General features: G+C 51.7%; 2 protein-coding genes across 2 annotated transcripts in view; both read right to left on the bottom strand.

Moving 5' to 3' along the window:
* LOC122154362 (dnaJ homolog subfamily C member 9-like) overlaps positions 1-19,504 on the bottom strand; it is a 146,253-nt gene that overhangs the window by 35,777 nt on the left and 90,972 nt on the right. The gene's annotated exons all lie outside the window — the stretch shown is intronic.
* Positions 10,381-18,777, bottom strand: LOC122154379 (PHD finger protein 7-like). The gene is made up of 14 exons (XM_042802584.1): positions 18,300-18,777; positions 17,502-17,572; positions 15,149-15,249; positions 14,020-14,152; positions 13,469-13,600; positions 13,224-13,348; positions 12,860-12,954; positions 12,664-12,765; positions 12,250-12,374; positions 12,000-12,162; positions 11,807-11,910; positions 11,477-11,590; positions 11,207-11,325; positions 10,381-11,040 (listed from the first exon to the last, which is right to left on the bottom strand). The coding sequence occupies exons 6-14, from the start codon at positions 13,273-13,275 to the stop codon at positions 10,463-10,465; spliced, it is 1,452 nt and encodes a 483-aa protein (XP_042658518.1). The 5' UTR covers positions 13,276-13,348; positions 13,469-13,600; positions 14,020-14,152; positions 15,149-15,249; positions 17,502-17,572; positions 18,300-18,777; the 3' UTR covers positions 10,381-10,462.

The raw sequence follows: 19,504 nt of genomic DNA, 5'->3' as shown, positions 1-19,504 counted from the left end.
GGACTCGTTAGAGCAGGAAATTGCAGGCAGTGATGCCAGTCAAAGGCAACGTGCTGGTGGCTCTGATGCAGTGTAAAGCCTTGGTGTGTTTTATCAAGCCAAATGCCAAGCCCTGACCCCAGCCCCTCAGAAGAGAGATCCTGTCCATCGCATGAGTCTCAGGCCTCTTCCTGGGATGTGTTTCAGGGGGTGAGGCCAAGTGAGGGACAACAGTACGGCACCTCCTGTGTGAGGAGACAACGTGGCCTTGGTGCCATGAGGACAAGGTATCTCCTCATAGGCCTGTGGTGGCAGAGACATCAGCCACAGCCAGGGGCACAAAGACCTCTGTTCTGTCAGGGCCTTTCAGCCTTGCCAGTACCCTTGGCCACCTCTATGAGGGTTGGTCCTCCACTGTCCCAGGTCTGCGCCTCTTTCCCTGCGGGCTGTAGACACCCAACACACTTCCTCACCGTGTTCTCACCCCCCTGGCATGTCCTTACCCTCACTGACAACTCCCCATCCCCACTGGCTGTTCCTTCAAACAGAAAATCATGGGCTAACCCAGAGTGACCTGTCGTGCCAAAGCACTACCCTTCAGGTGACTTCTCTTCCTCCTCATATCCATCTGGACATCCAAAACTGCGTTTTCCTGTAGTTTTATTTTCTTGTGCTCCTTCCCACTACCAAAAAAACATGCAATCATCTCTGAAAGTACCCATCAAGCTTTCTCACGGTACTGCTACACTTCCCTGAGCCTCCACTTCACCAGGCCAATGAAGCCCCCCCCCCCCCCCTCAGCCTTTCCACACATGGCCCCTAACCCCATCTTGGCAGACCTCATATGGGCCCGCTCCACCCCCTCCCCACTCCTCCAGAGCAGGGAATCCCACATGAGGACACACTATTCCAGATGTGGCCCCAGCAGTGCTGAGTCGGGGGGGTGGGGTGATAACTCCCACTGTCTGGGTGCCCACGCTCCTCCCAATGCAGCCCAGTATGCACATGGCCATATTCACGGTTAGCACCACTGCCCTGTATGGCGTCCTTCGTAACGCCCAGGCCCTTCTCCTTAAGGTTGCTCCTCCTCCCGTTCAGGTCCAAGCCTGCATTGATCTACAGGGTTGTTTTACCCCCTAATGTAGATGATCAGAAGATCAGAAGGAGAAGATCCCTTCTCCTTGGAAAACTTCTCGAGGTTTCTGTTGGCCAAATCCCTGAGTTTCTCAAGGTCTGCCTGGACTGATACTCCACTGTGTCAGCTCTTGTTCTGTGCGTGCATGTGACTCACCTGATTTGTGGTATCACTAGCAGCGTCACAGCATCGGGAATTTAAGTAAGGATATGACAGATAATAAGGAGGAGATTCTAGTTAAAGTAAATTGCATGCCAAGATAGGTATTACAGTGGTGACCATTCCAGAAATGCCAAATCAGGGTACAAAACAAGCATGGACATACTGGAGAGAGTCCAACAAAGGGTCGTGAAGATGATGAAGGGACTGGAGCATGTCTCCTATGAGAAGGGGTTGCGAGACCTGTGACTGTCCAGCCTGGAGAGACATGTCCATTTCTGGAAAGGGGGGATGGAAAGCCCTGCTGGGCATATCTGTCCCCCTTGAATCCAGGTCCTTGTGCAAGGCTCGGGTGGTGGAGCTCGTCTGGTGCCCACATTTGTCTGAGGGATGGCTGGTCAGTGCCATTCCCAAGCAGGGAGTGAGAGATTTGGTGCCGGGACAAGTCCTGCCCAAGGCGGTTGCAGCTCACAGCTGTGGTGTCTCAAGTCACTGACCCATGGATGGGGCCTGTGAGAAATAAAAGCCCACAGATGTCAATCACCACAAGTAATGTGGCTGACATGATGCCAAGATGCCAACATGGAAATTTCCAGCCCATATAGTATGTTCAGGAGAAGAAATCCTGATCTTCCTCTGCATTGACCCTCACTAATCTTTCACATCGATCCACATGTCCTGCTTAAACTGACCCCTTCTCAACTTTCTGCAGCCTGCCAGATACTCCTCCTAGCCAAATCCTTGATTATGTTCCTACCTGTCCTTTCCCATGTATATCACTTGGGATTTTCCACTAAGGTTACTGACTGTGGGAAGTGGCTGGTGATAGGAATGGCACGGTGCGTGGGAACTGGGGATGGGGTGGGACACGATGGACAACAGAGCTTACACACACAGTATCGTACAGAAAGGATCCTACTTTTCCCACATATTCAGACTTCATCAGGAGTCACTCTGGATCAAGAGGAATTGGGGGAGGCTGATAACTCTTGTTCTGGAAGCAGAAACAGACGGAAAACTGGTAAAAGCAGGTATCTTGTTCTATTGTTACTTCTTACAGAAATCTTCTGTTTGGCTACACTCCTGGAGTCTCCCAAATCAGCCACACGAGACCTGAAGAATTAGGGAGAATTATGCAGGGAGCCTTGGATTGTTAGGGCATTTTGCATGATAATGAGCTCTCTGGTGCCAAGTTCCTGAACTGCAGATACTGAGAGAATGAACCAGCTTATATTGGGCTAAAAAGACAAATATTTTTTTTTTTGGGGGGGTGGGGGTGTGGAGGACAGGGGGGAGAGGGCAGGGGGGGACAGGAACAAAGGTGGCTTCTGTGAAAAGATGTCAGAAGCTGCCCCCATATCCATCAGAGCCAGTTCCAGCCGGCTCCAAGGTGGACCCACAGCTGGCCAAAGCTGAGCCCATCAATGACAGTGGTAGCACCTCTGCGATAACATCATTAAGCAAGGGGGGGTGGGAAATGTTGTGCAATAGCAACTGGGGGAGAAGAGTGAGGAATATGTGAGAGGAACAACTCTGCAGCACCAAGGTCAGTGAAGAAGGAGGCGAAGGAGCTGCTCCAGGTGCCGGAGCAGAGATTCCCCTGCAGCCCATAGTGAAGACCACGGCGAGGCAGGTTGTTCCCCCACAGCCCCTAGAGGTCCACGGTGGAGCAGATACCCACCTGCAGTCCTTGGAAGACCTTATGCCAGACAAGATGAGTGTCCCCCAAACGAGACCGTGGCAACGTGAAGAGCCCGCACCAGAGCAGGCTCCTGGCAGGACCTGTGGACCCATGGAGAGAGAGGAGCCCATGCTGGAACAGATTTGCTGACAGGACTTGTGACCCCATGGGGGACCCATGCTGGAGCAGCCTGTTCCAGAAGGTCTACAGACCATGGGAAGGAGTCCCGCTGGAGAATTTCATTCAGGACTGTCTGCCATGGGTGGGATTGCACACTGAAGCAGAGGAAGAGTGTGAGGAGGAAGGAGCAGCAAAGACAACATATGATGAACTGACCACAATGCCCATTCCCCATCCCCCTGTGCTGCTAAAAGAAACAATTCCCAGGAGCTCAGTTTTACATGCGAGGTATGCAATGCATGCACCCGAGGGGCATTTTACACAGCAGTTCTGTATGTTCCCAGCACAGCCCCTGTGAACTTTCTGGAAAGCTGACAGTGTGCATCCCGGCCACAAAGGCTCGGGCTGAGGAGCCAGAGAGGAACGTGGCCAGAGGAGGATGAACGAGAGCTCCTAAAGTCTATCCAGAGGAACAGCACGGCCAAGGGACTGACAGGAGCCTTTCCACATCACCGTCAACTTCCTGAGTTTTCAGGCTGCCCCCTCCTCCCCCGGCGTGCATGTCCAGGCCCCTTACTGCACCTGAGATGAAAGCAGGGCTCCCAGGGACAGCCTTGCTTTTTGATACAGCCGACTCATTCTCAAACCAAGGGCAGGGGAGGAGCGGACCACAAAGATTCTTACGTGATGTACAGCCACTGGGGAAAGGAACCAAAAGCTTGTCTTCAGCATTTCCATGCTGCATAAGATAGCATTTTAGAAGGCGCTCAATAACAATGTATTTTAAAATTTTGGCTTGTAAGGCATCCACTACCATTATGAGTCTTTAACATGAACACTCTTACTGTAGAAGTTGCACAATTAATAGGGAAAGAGTTTACTTGCTCTTAGATTTTTTAATTTCCTCCTGATGCTTTAGTTTTTCGAAGAACAACTGAAAAAAATCCGAACTTTCTACGTGTCTAGGAGCAACACAAACAGCACCTATGTCAGCACCTGCAGAGAGATTCCATTTCTTCTGTTATTGTTGGAAGTCACTTTCAAACATCAGAACTATGACCAGACAATAAAAGTTGTACCTTTAGTGTGTACTCGAAGCTTGTAAGAACCACATGTAAATATTCTGACACCAACATTTGCTGCTGCTGAAGGGGGAAGATTCTGTGGGTAGAAGAGAAAGTGTTTACTTTATAATATAAGATACACATTGACCTGTGTGCAAGTTTAGGTGGCATATGGGCTCTTTAGAAAGACTACAACAGCCTCCATAAACAGTGTGTCCTGGTTTGGGCTGGAATAGAGTTAATGTTTCTTTTGGGTAACTAGATGAGTGCTGTGTTTTGGATTCAGCATTGGGTTTGGTATGAGAAGAATGTTGATAGCACACTGATGTTTTCAGCTGCTGCTGAGATTTCAGGGACTCTCCAGCTCCCCATGTCCTGCCCGTGCGCAAGGTCACAGGGAGCAGGGAGGGAGCACGGCCACAGCACCAGACTCTAATTGGCCAATGAAATATTCCAGATCATGTAATGTCATACTTACTATATAGAGGAGGGTTAGTCGGGAAGGTGGGGCTCTCTCTTGCTTCCAGGATTGCGGTTGTGGAATCTTGGTATTTTGGGATCTCTAGCCAGGAACGGGCTGGGTAGTTAGCAGGTGGTGAGCAATTGCATTGTGCATTGCCCGTTTATAATTTCTACTACTGTCATTGTTTTTATTTTATTACCATTATTAAACTGTTTCTACCTCATGCTGCGAGTTTCCCTTTACCCCTCCAATTCCCTCCCCCATTCCCAGGTTGAGGGGAGGGTGTGTGAGCAGCTGTGTGCTGTTTGGCTGCCGACCAGGCTCAAACCACAGCACAGTGTCTTCTCACTCCCATACTGAGTTGTTAGTCTAATAGCCTGCTACTGTTTTTCTGAAGTGAGTGCTTGCAACTTAAAAAAAAAAAAAAAAAAAAAAAAAAAAAAATTATGAGTAATGTAGCAGTCTTTTCATTAATTTACACAGATTAAGACCTGTTATTAGTCTTCCCCACAGCAGATGCAAATAAATGAACACAGTCTCTGCAACCACAACAACGGGGATCAGGGATCACTTCCCCCCTCAGGGTCCTGACCTCCTTTAAGTGCAGACGCCTGTCCTGGAGTGGGCTCCTGCAAGGGGTTTAGGTTGGCCTCTACGCCATCGCTGACCCCTGTGTGTGGCAGGGTGGGGGGCCCTGCCATCTCCTCATGGGATACAGCGGTCTCTTCTCTGGTGCACCTCCCTCACGTCCTTCTCCTTCCTTCTGCTGACCGTGGTGTCCATCCTTATTGCAACTGCTCCTCACAAGTCCCAGCCCCCTCTGAGGTTCCCCTTCTTAAATACGTTACCACAGAGGCGCAGCTGGTGGGCTTGGCCCTGGCCAGAGGCGGGTCCCACTTGGAGCGGGGGAGTTTTCGAGAAGCTTCTCACAAGGGGTACCACTGTAGCCCCCTCCCCAGCTACCAAACACCATGCCACAGAAACCCAGCACAGTAGGGGAAACTACTTTTCAACTCTGGCAGAAATACTGATGCATACCTACAGTACAGAAGCATCACAAAATGAAGGAATGACGTATCTGTAATTCTACAAGATAAAAAGATGCTCAAAAGAATTCTCATTATGCACAGTTCACAATGTGAAGCTGGTTTCTTTTCCTGCTACTATGGTAGATCCACTGACTGACAGGTTTTCAGATCCAAGATGGCTGCTTTTGTCAGGTGACCCTGGATTAGATCGATGTCTTGTGAATGCTTCAGGAATAATCACATTATAGTACGCAGGATGGAGGAGCTGTTCTTTTCTAGTGCATGCCAATCTTGGTATTTTTTTTTTTATTTACATAATGAGATGTGGAACATTCACTGTTGCAAAATTAGACTTGTGCTAATAGCAAGTGAGTTCTGACTTGAAATGCCTTTCGTTGTTTTATGGTATATATTTGATAGAACTTCTTCAATAAGCATGAATGAATTGCTTTACAATATGGGAATACGGTAGTTAGTTAAGCAACATCTGCTGGGAACAAGATCTCATCTACCATGATCTGGCAGCTGAAGGTGTAATAGCGGCTCCTTTGTTTTCTTGCTACAGTATTTACCTGTTCAAGTGTTTGTACGTCTAAAAATGTCGCAGGCCCCATGTTGTTTGGGAACGGTATGCTAGAATGCTGCCTCCAGTCAGGTAGCCCAGAACTGCATTCTGCTTTGGGCTGGATTTGTCCATGAGAGCTGAATTTTTATCCTTGTTTGCTTCACCGGGAAAGCAGTGCAACACATTTGGCCGTGCCTCAAGGGAAGGACAGAAACAGAACTGCAGGCAAGTCACAGGACTGATCTAAAGAGTTGTGGCACAGCCCTGCAGAGGAGGTGGCCACAGGCCGTTTGCCTCCAGTTGACAACAAGGGCTCTTTAACTTGCCGTGGGGCAGATGGTGAACAGTCGCATGAACTTTTCCACCAGCTGAGCTGCGGGGTTGCAACAAGTAGCCCCCGGGCAGGAATATCTGCTAGTGACACTGCGGCTTCTCTAGGGAATGTCTCAGTGCAGCCCTGAACTAAATGCAGACGGAGCTGGTGATGTTTGCTCCTAATTTCAACAAATGCTGAATTCACTCAAGTTAGCTCGGCAAGCTGACAGCTTGTGTCAGTCATTCCAGCTCCCTGGAAAGTGAGGTTCAGCTCTCAAGAGGTATCTGAAAAGTTTTCCGACAAACCATGCTTTGTCTGGAAAAGAAAGATTGCTAAACAGTAAATATTCCATAGCAATGGATTGATTTTAATTTGTTTTATTTTGTTAGGATCCTGTCTTGGGTTTGTGTGTGGCAGGGTTCTGGTAGCGGGGGAGGGGGATATAGTGGTGGCCCCTGGAAGAAGCTTCTCAAAGCCTCCCCAGCTCCAAGGCGGACCCACCTCTGTCCAAGGCCAAGCCAATTAGCAACAGTGGCTGTGCCTCTGTGATAACGTACTTAAGAAGGGGAAACTGCAGTGGAGGAGGAGTTGCAAGGAAAATATCTCTGCAAGCACCAAGGTCAGTGGAAGAAAGGAAAAGGGGGGGGAGGATGGCCGGAGCAGAGACCTCCCTGCAGCCCGTGGTGAGAGGGCAGGCTGTGCCCTGCAGCCATGGACGTCACTGGTGGAGCAGATGCCGACCGGCAGCCCTTGGAGGGCCCCACGCCGGAGCAGGGAGCTGTGACCAAAGAAGGCCAGGACTCTGTGAGTGGCCCACGCTGGAGCAGTCCATTGCTGCGAGGATTGCAGCCCATGGGAGGGACCCACGGTGGAGCAGGGGAAGAGTGTGAGGAGGCCTCCCCCTGCAGAGGAAGGAGAGGCAGAAACAGCGGGTGATGACCTGAATGCAACCTCCATCCCCTGTCCCCCTGCACCACTGGTGGGGAGGAAGAAGAGAAATTGGGAGCAAAGTTGAGCCTGAGAAGAAGGGAGGGATGAGGGAAGGTGTTTTTAAGATGTGCTTATATATCTCACTGTCCTACTCTGTTTGATTGTTATCTTAAGTGTTAGCGGTGTTCTTTTTTTTCCCCTGAGTCTGTCTTTTGCCCGTAACTATAATGAGTCATCCCTCCCTGTCCTTATTTGGATCCCTAAGCCTTTTGCTTTATTTCCTCCTCTCCATCACTGAGGGGGGAAGGAGTGAGCAAGCAGCTGCATGGTGCTCAGTTGCCCTCTGGGGTCAAACCACAACAGATGCTTAAAACTGGGATGCGAGTTGTGACTTGAAATGACCCAAACCAAACTGCATACAAGCAAGCTTACTAGTTTAATAGGGCAACGCTTCCAGCTGAGACAAGCATTCATTAAGCTGACTCCTCAATCTGATTTGTGGTGTACTGACAGGCCATTCAGCCTTGTCATGCTGTTGGCTTGCCTGTAAGCTGTGACAAATTCAAAGACATACAGACCTCCAAAGGTGTTAAGCATACGGGTCTGCAAAGTAGGTGCCTCCAAGTATTACAGGAAATTAAAATTACATATTGTGCAAAATGACAGAGCTTGGTTTGGAATGGTTTTGGGGTGTTGAATTATGATGGCTTTACACACCATCACAATTAAACACAAGTAACATCTTATTCTGGCAATGCGATGAGCATGAACCGTGAAGAATCAATATAGTCTTATGGGTGTGACTGTGTTGGGATGTAGGAGACCTTAACTTTGCTCTGCTGTGCTCTGCATTGCTGTGTTGTGTGGAGTTGTTGCTGCTGCTCTGTTCTTCCTTGGGCTTGTCTTCCCCTCCATCAGCTGCTACAGCTGCACTGTTGCACATACAGCAAAGCAAGGTTTGACTACAAGGCAATCACTTTAAGCTATAAATATCTGTAGCCCCCCCCCCATTACATCTTAATTGGTAAAATGACCAAAGGAGAGCTGTGAAAGAATGCCAGGAATTGATAAAGGAACTGATGAAGCCGACAGAGTGAACCTGAAGAAGCAACACTGTAATTAAAACAAAGATATACTGAGATAAGCACAAGGGATGACACCATAAAACCATCAAGCAGGGAAATATCAAGATAAGCACACAGGAACAAAAGCTGTTAGTTGAACAAAGGAGAACAACTTGAACTATGAATGAGATTTCCTCATTAACATAGTAAAAACCCACCCTTGAGTTGGAAAAAGCCCCCTACCAACAAAAGTCCCTTTGTCACTGAACATGCACAGTTAAAAAAGAGGATATTGTGACTTTAAATGGAGACAAGATGTTGCAAGGACCAATGTGAGCGAAGGTGGCCAAATTTAACAGTAAAAAGTACTGATAACTGTCACTCGGGATGTATAAATGCTTACTGTGTATTAACACAGGTGTGCTAGCTTTGTGGAATTAGCACATAGCACCCATCTCTGTGAAGATATGGATTAAACAAATGTCTCAACTCTGTGTATTTTTGGCTTATTGCTCACCAGGTGAAAGTACCCAGATTTTTAGGACAACACCCCCATTGAGCCCAGCGACACCTCCTGTATGGCAGCAGACTGCAAGGCAGTGATCTCCCTGTTGAACAGGGATCTCTCTCAAGGTCACTCATCAAACTTGAGAGACCTCTTACCTGGCATCTGATATCTATAATGACATAAGCAACATTTTACATTAGGCCTAAAAATATATTGTATGCTAGTGACATTTGTATATCCAGACACAGTATGATTATTAGAAGTGTAGTAAGAAGTAGAGCGTAAGTGCTGCCTACATCGTTATTGAAAGTGCATTTAAAACACTGTGAAACCACAGTTTGGAACTTCTGGGCGATGTGGTGGTTGAAGGCTGTCTTGTGTATAGTGTTCATGAAATTATAGAGCTCCTTCCTTTCCTCATTGCCTCTGTTGACAGAAAATCCCCTGCTTGCCTGAGAGAGGACAGCAGCTCCCTCCTCTAAGGCATCAACTTCCATGCGGCAGGAAGGCCTCTCAGGAAGACACTTAATGCACACAGCGTAAGGCCACCTGTAGCTCGCCCAAAGAGCAGAGGGTTGTTCAGTCTGCCCAGCCACCCCACAGGATTTCCTTCACGCTTTGATCGCCTTATTTCTTGATTCAGGCTTCTAGCTCGCTGCCAACTTCTACAGAGCTCTTCAGCAGTTACTCTGCAACCAAATTCTGTCTCCTCCCTGCACAAGAGAGGGGCTTGCTGGTCTCCAACAGGTGGGAAATTCTTTCTGATAATGGACATTGCCCAGGTGCCTTGTTACACTCCAACAGAGCTCCATGTGAATTTGTTGCTCTCAGAGGTGTATGATGCGACTCAAGGCCTCAGGAACAGGTGCTGCTCTGGCTCACCTGAGCTCTGCGCAACATGTCCCTTACCAAGTGTTTACAACCTCTATGCAAAAAGGATTTATTGTCTTCTACTGCAAGAACGAAGACTTCAGCTGGTACAGCAGCAACCATGGTGGGCAACAGGAGCTGGAACTGGGGAAGGGCAATGCCCTTTGGCTACTACTGCAGCAGCACCATCTGCAGCAACCTTCATGTCACACCTCCAGAGGTGACTCTGAGGGGAACTTTTAAAGCAGAGGCGCTTTGCCGCTTGTGTGATCGAACTTTCCCCGGGGAAGCGGAGCAGGCTGCGGGGCCAGCGAGGCCCGAAGCCCACGGCCATGGCGCTGGGCAGCCGGCCAAGGCCAGCCCGCGAGGAGGGAGGTCTGGGGAAGGTGCTGCCGAGCCCCGGGGAGAAGACAACCCTGTGGGCCCAGCCCCTAACGCTGCCCCTCGGGAAAGGGAGGGGAGGCGAAAGCCGACAAAGGAGCGTGGAATCTCCCCGGGCAGAGATGAACGGCCAACTTTATTGTAACACTGGAGGGGGATCAGGGCCAGCAGGCAGGGCCGGCGCAGGGCTGGTCGCGCGTCAGCGTCCGGGCCGGCTGTAAGGGTTCTGGGCCCGACGTCGCAAGCGGGAACGGTCTCGCCCCCGCACGGGCCCGGGGTGGCTGGGGCGGCAGCTGCTCTGGAGCCGTGCAGAGCTGGGGGAGGACCCCGCTGGCAGCTGGCTGGCGGTGCTGGGGCTGCCGGTCTCGGGTACCGGGGAGCCACGGGAGCATCCCGGCACCGGCTGTGCGGGGCTGCTGCTCTCAGCCCTGGGTGCTGGCGCACAGCTCCTGCCACGGCCTCTTGTGCGCCGGCTGTAGGGCTTTTGGGCCCGACGCCGCGAGCGAGAGTGGTCTCGCAAGCGGTCGGGCCCAGGTGGGCTGGAGCAGCTGCTGCTCTCAGGCGCTGGGGAGCTTTGGGATGGCCCCGATGCCGCTTGGCCACCAGTGCTGCTGGGGCTGCTGTTCTCCCCTGCTGCAGAGTGAGAGGAGGACCCCAGTGCCGCTGTGCTGCCGGTGCTGGGGCTGCTGGTCTCTGGTGCTGGAGAGCTGTGGGACGGCCCCGATCCTGACTGGCTCTCAGCGATGGGACCCGCGACCTCCGAGCTGCCACTGGAGGCTGTAAGGGGAAGCAGGAAGGTCACGGGCACGGCCCCCCAGGCCCGCGGCAGGAGAGGCCAGAGTGGTGCCCCCAGCCCCCCTGGAGCAGAGGGGCTCTGCCAAGCCCAGAATGGGCACCCGCTGCCAGGCCTCACCCGGGGGCACCCGAGTGCTTTGCCTCTTACCGGTGCCCAGGCCAGCACAGCTGTCACACTCCCATATGGCCGTGTCGGTCCCCAAGTGGGAACAGCGTCTGTGGGTGCCCTCGGCAGCGCAGGAGCAGCACAGGAGCAGTTGCCAGGGCCTGGGGAAGCAAACGGGTGCGTGGCTGTGAGGACAAAGTGACCGCAGCACAGGATTGTCCGGCAGAGCTCTTGTTCTCCGTCCCTCCGCTTTGAGCCCTTGGTGAGACAGAGATCCTGGGCAGAGCCCAGGGTGCAGCTCGGGCAACTTACCCCTGTTGCTCTGCGTGCTGCCTGCCTCCTGTGCAAAGGCACTCACGGGCATCGCAGCGGCTGTGCCTCTCATTTGGTGCTGCATCTGCAGGCTCGTTCTCCCATGCCGGCAATCTGAAACACAAGGGAAAATTGCTGAGCCCCTGCTGCCCCGGCACAAGGCAGATGCAGGGCGCCCCTGCTCTTCCCCCCCTGCCCGCTTTCCGACTCCTGCGGGAAGCTGAAGCCCAGGCTGAGGGGAGAGGCCGGAGGGCCGGGAGCGCAGGGGCAGTCCCTGGCATGGCAGAGCGCTGGCACCCTCCTGTCTGGTGCGGCGGGCAGGACACCAACCTGAAAGGGACTCGGATGCCCATGGTGAGCATCTCCAGGAGAAATGCACACCTGTCTCTACAGAGAGGGCACTGGAAGCAAATGCCAGCGCGCGCAGCCTGTCCCTGCAGGGGAAACATGAGGAGCAGGCGTGAGGCCTTGGTGCTGCTGGGCGCCCACCGTGCCCCCCCATGGGCGAGAGAAGGGCTCCTACCTGGATGCAGGCCCTGTGGAACCAGGCGTGTTTGCACGCTGGGCACACCATGGTGCCGTAGGACTTCCTGTCCTCAACAGTGTCCAGGCAGATGAGGCAGGCGGTGTTCTCCCCCGGAGCCGCCTCCACTGCCTGCTCTGGGCGGTGCTGCCAGCAGAAGGACCTGGGGAGGCAAGAGGAAAGGGAAGGGTGAGGAGGTGGGAATGGCTGGGTCCTTCCCCGGTGGTGGCGAGAAGGGGAGAGGAGGTACCTGTACTGAGGAAGGAACTGTGTGACGCATTCCCCCTCCACGGCGCAGGGGAGGTGGAAGCTGCGGTCGCAGCCCTCCTGGCAGCAGGTGATGGTGGCCCCACTCTTGCCACAGACGAAGCAGCGCTGGAAAGAGCAGAGCAGCCCCCATCAGCGGCAGCCACAGGGCCTCCACAGCCAGCCCCACGCCTCCAGGCTGGGCGCAGGATGTGGCCCCACTGCTGGGTCAGAGCCCGCGGATGCGCCCGGCACACGAGGCTCCTGTGCTGGGTGGAGGCTCTGTGGAGCTGCTAGGCACGAGACTTTTGTCCCAGAGCTGCTTGGAAGGGCTGGGATTTCTTTCTTGGGGTCTGGGCTAAGCTCCCACACCGCTCCCGTGGCACCACAGATCTCCCTGAGCTTGTCCAGTCCTCACCTTCTGTGCTGCCCGCTCGACTGTATGGCAAATATCCTCTATGAGGAATCCCATCAGGCCCACGTTTTTGACCCGTTGCTGGAAGAGGCCGTTGGCAAAATACTGTGCAGGAGAGACGATATGAGGAGGTGATGAGGAGGAGAGCGTGGCCGGGACTGCCTGTCGGCAAGCTGGAGGGAGCCCCGGGGGCACTCACCAGGCAAAAGACATGGGCACAGATCCCTTGCAGATCCTGCAGTTTGTACCCACAGATGTCCGGGTCAGCCTCTGCTCGGCCACACAGCATGCATGCTGGAGGGGAGAGAGCAAATGACAGCGGGAATGAGCAGCTCATCTCTGCAGGGCCGGGGCAAGCGTCCCTGAGGGCTGGCCTTGCAGGCACGGGTGTCCCAGCAGCAGGTGCCCACGGCCCAGCCTGGGCCCCGCTGGCTGTGGCACGGAGGGGCCCTGCCCCGGGGCACTTGGGGAGCTCCTGCCTGCCCCTGCCACCGCTCTCGGCCCCACGCTGAGCGCCCCGACAGCTCCTCTGCTATGCTGCGGGAGGGATGCTTTGCTCTCACCTGGCTCCATCGAGTCGTCGACCTTCTGCTTCCTCGCAGACATGGTGCACATCAACGGTGAGCGCTGGGAGAGTCGCTGTCCCTGCAGCGCTGGGGTGTCTCTCCCAAGTGCTCCTCGGCTGACTCTGGGGGAGAAGCAGGGCGCGGGTCAGCTGGCAGCAGAGGCCCAGCGCCCCCAGGCATGGGGCCGCCCTCCTCCCTCGGCAGCCCTGCACGAGCCCCGTCCCCCCCTGCCCTCCCCTCACCTCACCAGGTTGCACTGAGGCACAGCCTGAGCCCAGCGATGATTTATGTAGGCTTGTCCCCCGCGGGTCACAATGGCCACAGTGACATCAGCAGGGTCCCCTTTAGCATTGACTGCTCGTTCCCAATGAGTGCTGGTTTTGCAAGGCAATCCCAAAAGCGGAACACGGGTTAAAACTCTTTCTCGAGGGACCTTTGGGCAGGGGGGCCAGACAGCAGAGCTGCCCGAGTCTCTGGAAAGTCTCTCTGAGCTCCTCCTGGGCAGAGGCAGCACTGGGAGGAAGCCCCAGGAGCTGTGGGAGGGAACAGCCAAGGGCATCCTAAAGGCTCTCCTGGAGGGCTGCAAAGGCAGAAGGGCCAAAGGTGGAGAAATGGGATGGATCTAGGTGGGGTGCTTGGAGAGGGAGCAGTGCTGCAACTGTGAAGAAAGCTGCAGCTTGTGGGAGGGAAAAGAGATCCCAGAAATAAGTCCACTGTTCATCTGGTGCCCTGGCCACCTCCCCAGAGCTGCCTTGGTCAGGCAAGGCAGACCCTGTGGTCCCACAGAGCCCACCTGCTCGCTGCCGGCCGCCCACTGACTGAGGAAGAAATGGGCGTAGGACAGTGCCGGTGGGGAATAAGCTCTTTCTCCAGGTTGCAGATCTGAGCACCTCCTCTGGGGTTCAGTCATTTTCTTGGAGCCGTTTCTACAACAGACAGAAGACATAACCAAGATGACAATGGGAAACTTGACTGGTGTCGAAACAAGATCTTGTCTTTATGCCCCTGACATCCTCCATTTCAGAGAAACATAGAATCATAAAATGGTCGGAAGGGAAATTCAAGACTGTCTAGTTCCAACCCCCTCCCATGGGCAGGGGCATCTTCCATTAGACCAGGTTGCTCAAGGCCCCATCCAACCTGGCTTTGAACACTTCCAGGGAGGGGGCAGCCACAACTTTACTGGGCAACCTCTTCCAGTGAAGGGGTAAAGGGAGTCTCATAGGTTGAGATAAAAACAGTTTAGTAACTGTAATAAAATGAAACAATAACAATAATAGAAAGTACAAATGGGCAATGCACAATGTGATTGCTCACCACCCACTGACTGCTACCCAGCCCATTCCTGGCCAGCAATCCCAAAATCCCAAGATCCCACAATGGCAATCCTGGAAGCGAGGGAGAGCCCCCCTCTTCCTGGCTGCCCCTCCTTTCTACACTGAGCATGATGTTACATGACAGGGAATATTCCCTTAGCCAGTTTGGGTCCGGTGCTCTGGCCGTGCTCCCTCCCAGCTTCCTGTGCACGTGCACACGGGCAGGACACGGGGAGTTGGAGAGTCCTTGATGCCTCAGCAACAGCTGAAAACATCAGTGTGTTATCAACATTCTTCTCATACCAAATCCCACACTGAATCCAAAGCACAGCACTATTCTAACTACCAGGACCTCGACATTGGACAGCTTCAGATAGCAGACAGGTAGCAGTTTACAGCAGGGCAGCAGCCTAAAGCCCGACAAGGAAAGACAAGGACTGGCAAGGGTTAGGTCAGATTTGACAGCTCTGAAGGATGAAGGTAGTAATTGTTTCCTATGACAGAAAGAGAAACACAGAAAGAGAAACAGAAAGAGGCTGAGAAGAACAAAAAGCAAAGCCAGGAAAAGGAAACCCATTCCAAACACATTTTGTGACTTGTTTTTACCTGACATAAAACAGTAAGTAGGCTTGCTGCCTGAGAGCTGTGTCGATGTCTCAGCAGTTCACAGATGTATCGTCCATCTTGTGTCACCGTCCATTGCTGGCCTGTGAAAAAAGGCATCGATATGTGGAGATGAACTGCGTGGTTTCTCCAGAAGAACACAGGCAGAAAACTACAGAACCAAGAGTACACACACCAAATCAAATCCACTCCAGCCCCTAAGGAGACCTTCTTTCCCAAAACCTTGGCTGCCAGTAACCTTGCCATGCAAATTTGTCTTCCCCAGCACACATTTTTCCCTTCTTTGGAAGGAAGTTGCTCTTAACCTTTGTGTAGCAGTAGTAGTGTCCTTCCTGACAGCTGTCACCACTGTGTACCAGGACAGCATATAAGGAGTAGAGGAGCGGTTCTCCAGTTGTCTGCGACATGTATGGGTGGAGATCCAGATACTCGGGATACTCCACGACCTACGGAGAGACCAAGAGGGCTCCGAAATGATCCTGAAATACTACACGAAATAGCCCTCAAAGAGCAGGGGCCAGAGGTGTATAAAAACATCTCTGGGGCTCATGAACACTTGGTTTTCCCTCAAGTGATGTCTTAGGCTGGCAGGAAAGTGTTGTCGGCCAAAGCAGCTCAGTTGGAGCAGAGTACACGCTTGTCTTCCCACGGGAACTCTCCTCTCCCCAGAAGGAAGCATGAAAAATGCAACATGAGGGCACTGCTTCGGGAAATCCGCTTCAGGAAGAGAAACTTGCACTCCAGTTGTGTACGCATGTTGCTGATCTTCCCATCGGTGAAATCTTCAAACCTTTTCAAACAAAATGTGAGAACCCTGGGCGCGTGGTGGACGGTAAACCTCTTGGTGGCAGCAACCATCTTGTGACACCTTGAAGCCAAGCACAGAGCCCAGTGCTGAAATGCACCCTGCCTTGCTCCGGGTGGCCAGGCAAGCTCTCCTGTCTCACACAGCCTTACGCTATTTTACGGCTATTTAGTACCATAAGGCCATACGAAAAAGTGCTGTGTCTCATTATTGTCCATTAAACCTGTGTGAAAAGGTGACTTATGATGGATGACATGCAGCACCTTCCCGCAGGATCTAGTACTAATATGTCGTTAGTAATCATCTTACTGGCTATTTATCAAGCACATATAAATTATATATGTTTCTTTTCTGAGTTAAGTAATGGTGGCCCATCCACCTGGGTCCAAATTGGTGAAAATTTAGTCAAGTCCAATTATTAGTGTCAATTTCGGTTTTAAAGACGCGTCATAAAAAGAACAAGTCCCCACCTACTATGTTCCACCAATTTAGTGTGGTCTCTGATGGTACGAGGGACCACATCGCCACGCAAGTCCAAAAGACTTGTTCGCGTGCCCACAGACACAAAAGCTATCCGTGCTGATAGACACATTTTGCCAGTTCCAGGTAAGGGTAAAATTTAAGCTGGACAGCACTCCCTTACAAGCTGTCAGACTGCGCCCAACATAGGCCCGTGGGCCAGGCTCTGGGTAGTCAATTTAGACTCCGAAATTTTGTACCACCAATTAAATACTATCAAGTGGTTGGTGAAGTCACTTGATAGGGAGGAAGTAACCATATCTCATCACACTGGGGCAGAGGCCACTTCAGTTACCCAGGAGGGTATCCGGCGGGACCACGGGGAGGCATGACCTCTGCAGCTGAGCCCAGTTAGTAACTATGATCCCGTCTTAAGAGAGTCAGTTACTCCCGCCATCCAGCTGCTTGGGTGTCACAAATTCCTCCAGAGCTGTGGTGACAGATGAGGCTGCCTGGAGGAGTGAGAAAGGAGAGCAGTGACCTGCGGGAAATACCCTCGCCCAAGCACTCACTAGGAGTTTACACAAAAACCCAGCTAGATGACGCTGAGGAGAGCCACTGCGAACCCCCAGGCAGTGTCCAGGAGGAGGCAGAAAGAGGGTATTATGGTCGACATTTCCCTCATTTCCTGGGGATTCCTGGGGCTATCAAGAGCTCCATCCCTGTGCCACCGCTCAGTTCAGCTCCCGATGGTGTGAAGGATCGTCGGTAAGGAAAACAACACAACCCATCAGCCTAGGAGCCAGATGGGTGTTGAGGGAGGGCAAAAGAAAGAGGGATGAGAGTCTATCAAGGGTGCAGTGAGGATAATGGGTGCTTGTCCAGCTTAAAGCCAGCACCTACAGGGAGAGCAGTGCCATGGCCTCCCCAGGAGGACACCGTCCATTCCACACCCCACCCACCACCAAGCGCTCCTGTGTTCACAGTATGCATTTTTAAGTCAACCATGTTCATTCTGGAAAGCTACAGGGGCCTTGGGACGTCTTGAAGCACAGTTGCCAAACCTCTTACTTTTATATCCAGTGGAATATCCAGGAAGGGCTCGTAGGAATCAGAGACCGCGTTGCAGCTCAAGCACGTGACTGGAAGGCAAATCAAAATGGTTGGTGGTAGGGGAAGTCAGCATAAGAACTCATGGGTGTCTTCCTGCATGCCAGGCTCAGAATGTTCTCCTATTCCTAAGAAAGAAGTTAGTAGTTCTCTCCTAAAAGAATGGAAAAAATCCTGTAAGAGCACCTGAAATGACTTACGTGAGAGCACACTGACGACAGCCCAAGGCTGGATGGCACTGCCTGAGGAATACCTGACCTTGTTAACGTGTGCTTCCATCGTGCACATCATGCAGAAGCCTTGCTGGTGACCTGCAGAGGGAGGGAGGGAGGGAGGGAAGGAAGCTTCTCAAGTTAGCAAAATACCCATAGCCATGGGAAACCTGATGGAGATCTTGAAGTTATAAGAACAGTCTCCACTCCTCCCAAGGTGCCAGTGTCCCAACAAGGCCAGGACATTTTAGTGCATAGAAGACATTCTTCATAGGGCCACTAAACTGACATAAGTTTCTGTGCAATAAACAAAGAGAGTTTGACTTGCAGGAATAGGGACCAAGACCCGGGGCTAGGAAGAGGTGCCTTTCTGAAGATGAACACACCTACATAAGACAAGCAGCTTCTCGGCTTCAGTGTTCCAAGAACACCCACTATAGGACTGACAAAGAAGGGCTGCTTTTCTCCTAAATCAACTTGCAGATTCTGGGAAACCCTGGGAAGCGCCCAACCGATTTCCAAGGAGATATTTCATAAAAGCACTCACCTGACTGGCTGTGCTCCCGAGAGAGCAGGTAGCTGGCCAGAGGGGGTGTGTACGTCAGGCACTGCAGGACGGAGTTGAGGAAGCACGTGTTCCCCAGGTTGTAGAGTCCTGCTCCAGCTCTCTGTCGTTGCTGCCAGTCCATGCAACATGCTGGAAGTCCAGCAAACCCACACCCGGATTTCTGTGCGTCGGGCTATCTTCCTTTCCCTCTTGAGTCTTGAACTGGAATGGCATCTCAAGTTTTCTCTTTTGCTGATTGATACTTGGTGAAAACAAGCAAATATCCAGCCCAGAAGGTAACTGTACTGATGTCGGCTCTTTCTGCGAGCAACGACAACTTTCAAAGTCTTGTGCTAGGGGCAGGGGAGTGATAAAATGTGTTTTCCTGTGTGTAACCAGAAACGGGGAGGTGGAGAGTCCTGGATTCCTTAGCAACAACTAAAACCATCAGTATATTATCAACATTCTTCTCATACCAAATCCCACACTGAATCCCAAATCCAGCACTATTCTAGCTACGAAGAAGAAAAAAATTAGCTCTAACCCAGCTGAAACCAGGACAGTGTGGCAGCAGGCAATAAACAATGTAGTATTTTGAAATGCAGGAGAAAAAAACGTCTCTGAAAAGCAGGGAGAAATCAAGGATAGGGCAAAATAATTATTCACAGTTCTTTATTAAAGCAAATCTTTAAATATTTAAAAAGTGATGTTGTTACAGTAGGACAGAGCAAGTGGTGAAGACATTGGGGCTTAAATGGTCACCTGGCCTATTGTGCAAGAAATAAGTGCCAAAGAAATTCTGTCTTGCTGATGTGTATTAATTGCTATGCAATTGTATACTTTTTATATTCTTCATGCAGCTCAGGGCATGCAAATACTTACATCTTCAATGTGAGAAGAGAAATATAACTCTGTGGGTAATCTTTATGCTGCAGAATAACAGGGAGACCAAAAAAAAAACCAAACCCACTGAAAAATCCTGAATGCTATGCAGAAAGCATTTAACAACTTTGGCCTGAAAATATTAATATCAGGTTTCAGTCTCATGCTAATAAAAGCATGAATTTAGAAACCCCTCAAGAATCATGATTTTAATAAAAGCACCCCCAAATATTTTTTTGCAAAGCCAATAGAATGCTCCCTTTTACACAGCACCAGTAAAGATGCTGGGATCCAAAGGGCACTAAGCTGCAGCTGTCAGCGGC

The sequence above is a fragment of the Tyto alba genome, unplaced genomic scaffold, assembly GCF_018691265.1.
Source record: "Tyto alba isolate M040663 unplaced genomic scaffold, T.alba_DEE_v4.0 Super-Scaffold_39, whole genome shotgun sequence".
Lineage (NCBI taxonomy): Eukaryota > Metazoa > Chordata > Aves > Strigiformes > Tytonidae > Tyto > Tyto alba.
This window is presented reverse-complemented; position numbering and strand designations above follow the sequence as displayed.

Bases quoted from the DNA above. Each gene is read 5' to 3' on its own strand.
- LOC122154379 (XM_042802584.1), bottom strand. From the start codon at position 13,275: ATGTGCACCATGTCTGCGAGGAAGCAGAAGGTCGACGACTCGATGGAG. The intron at 12,766-12,859 runs GTGAGTGCCCCC...TCTCCTGCACAG, and splicing joins GTGCCCATGTCTTTTGCCTG to TATTTTGCCAACGGCCTCTT. The intron at 11,911-11,999 runs GTAGGAGCCCTT...TTTCCCCTGCAG, and splicing joins TCCACAGGGCCTGCATCCAG to GGACAGGCTGCGCGCGCTGG.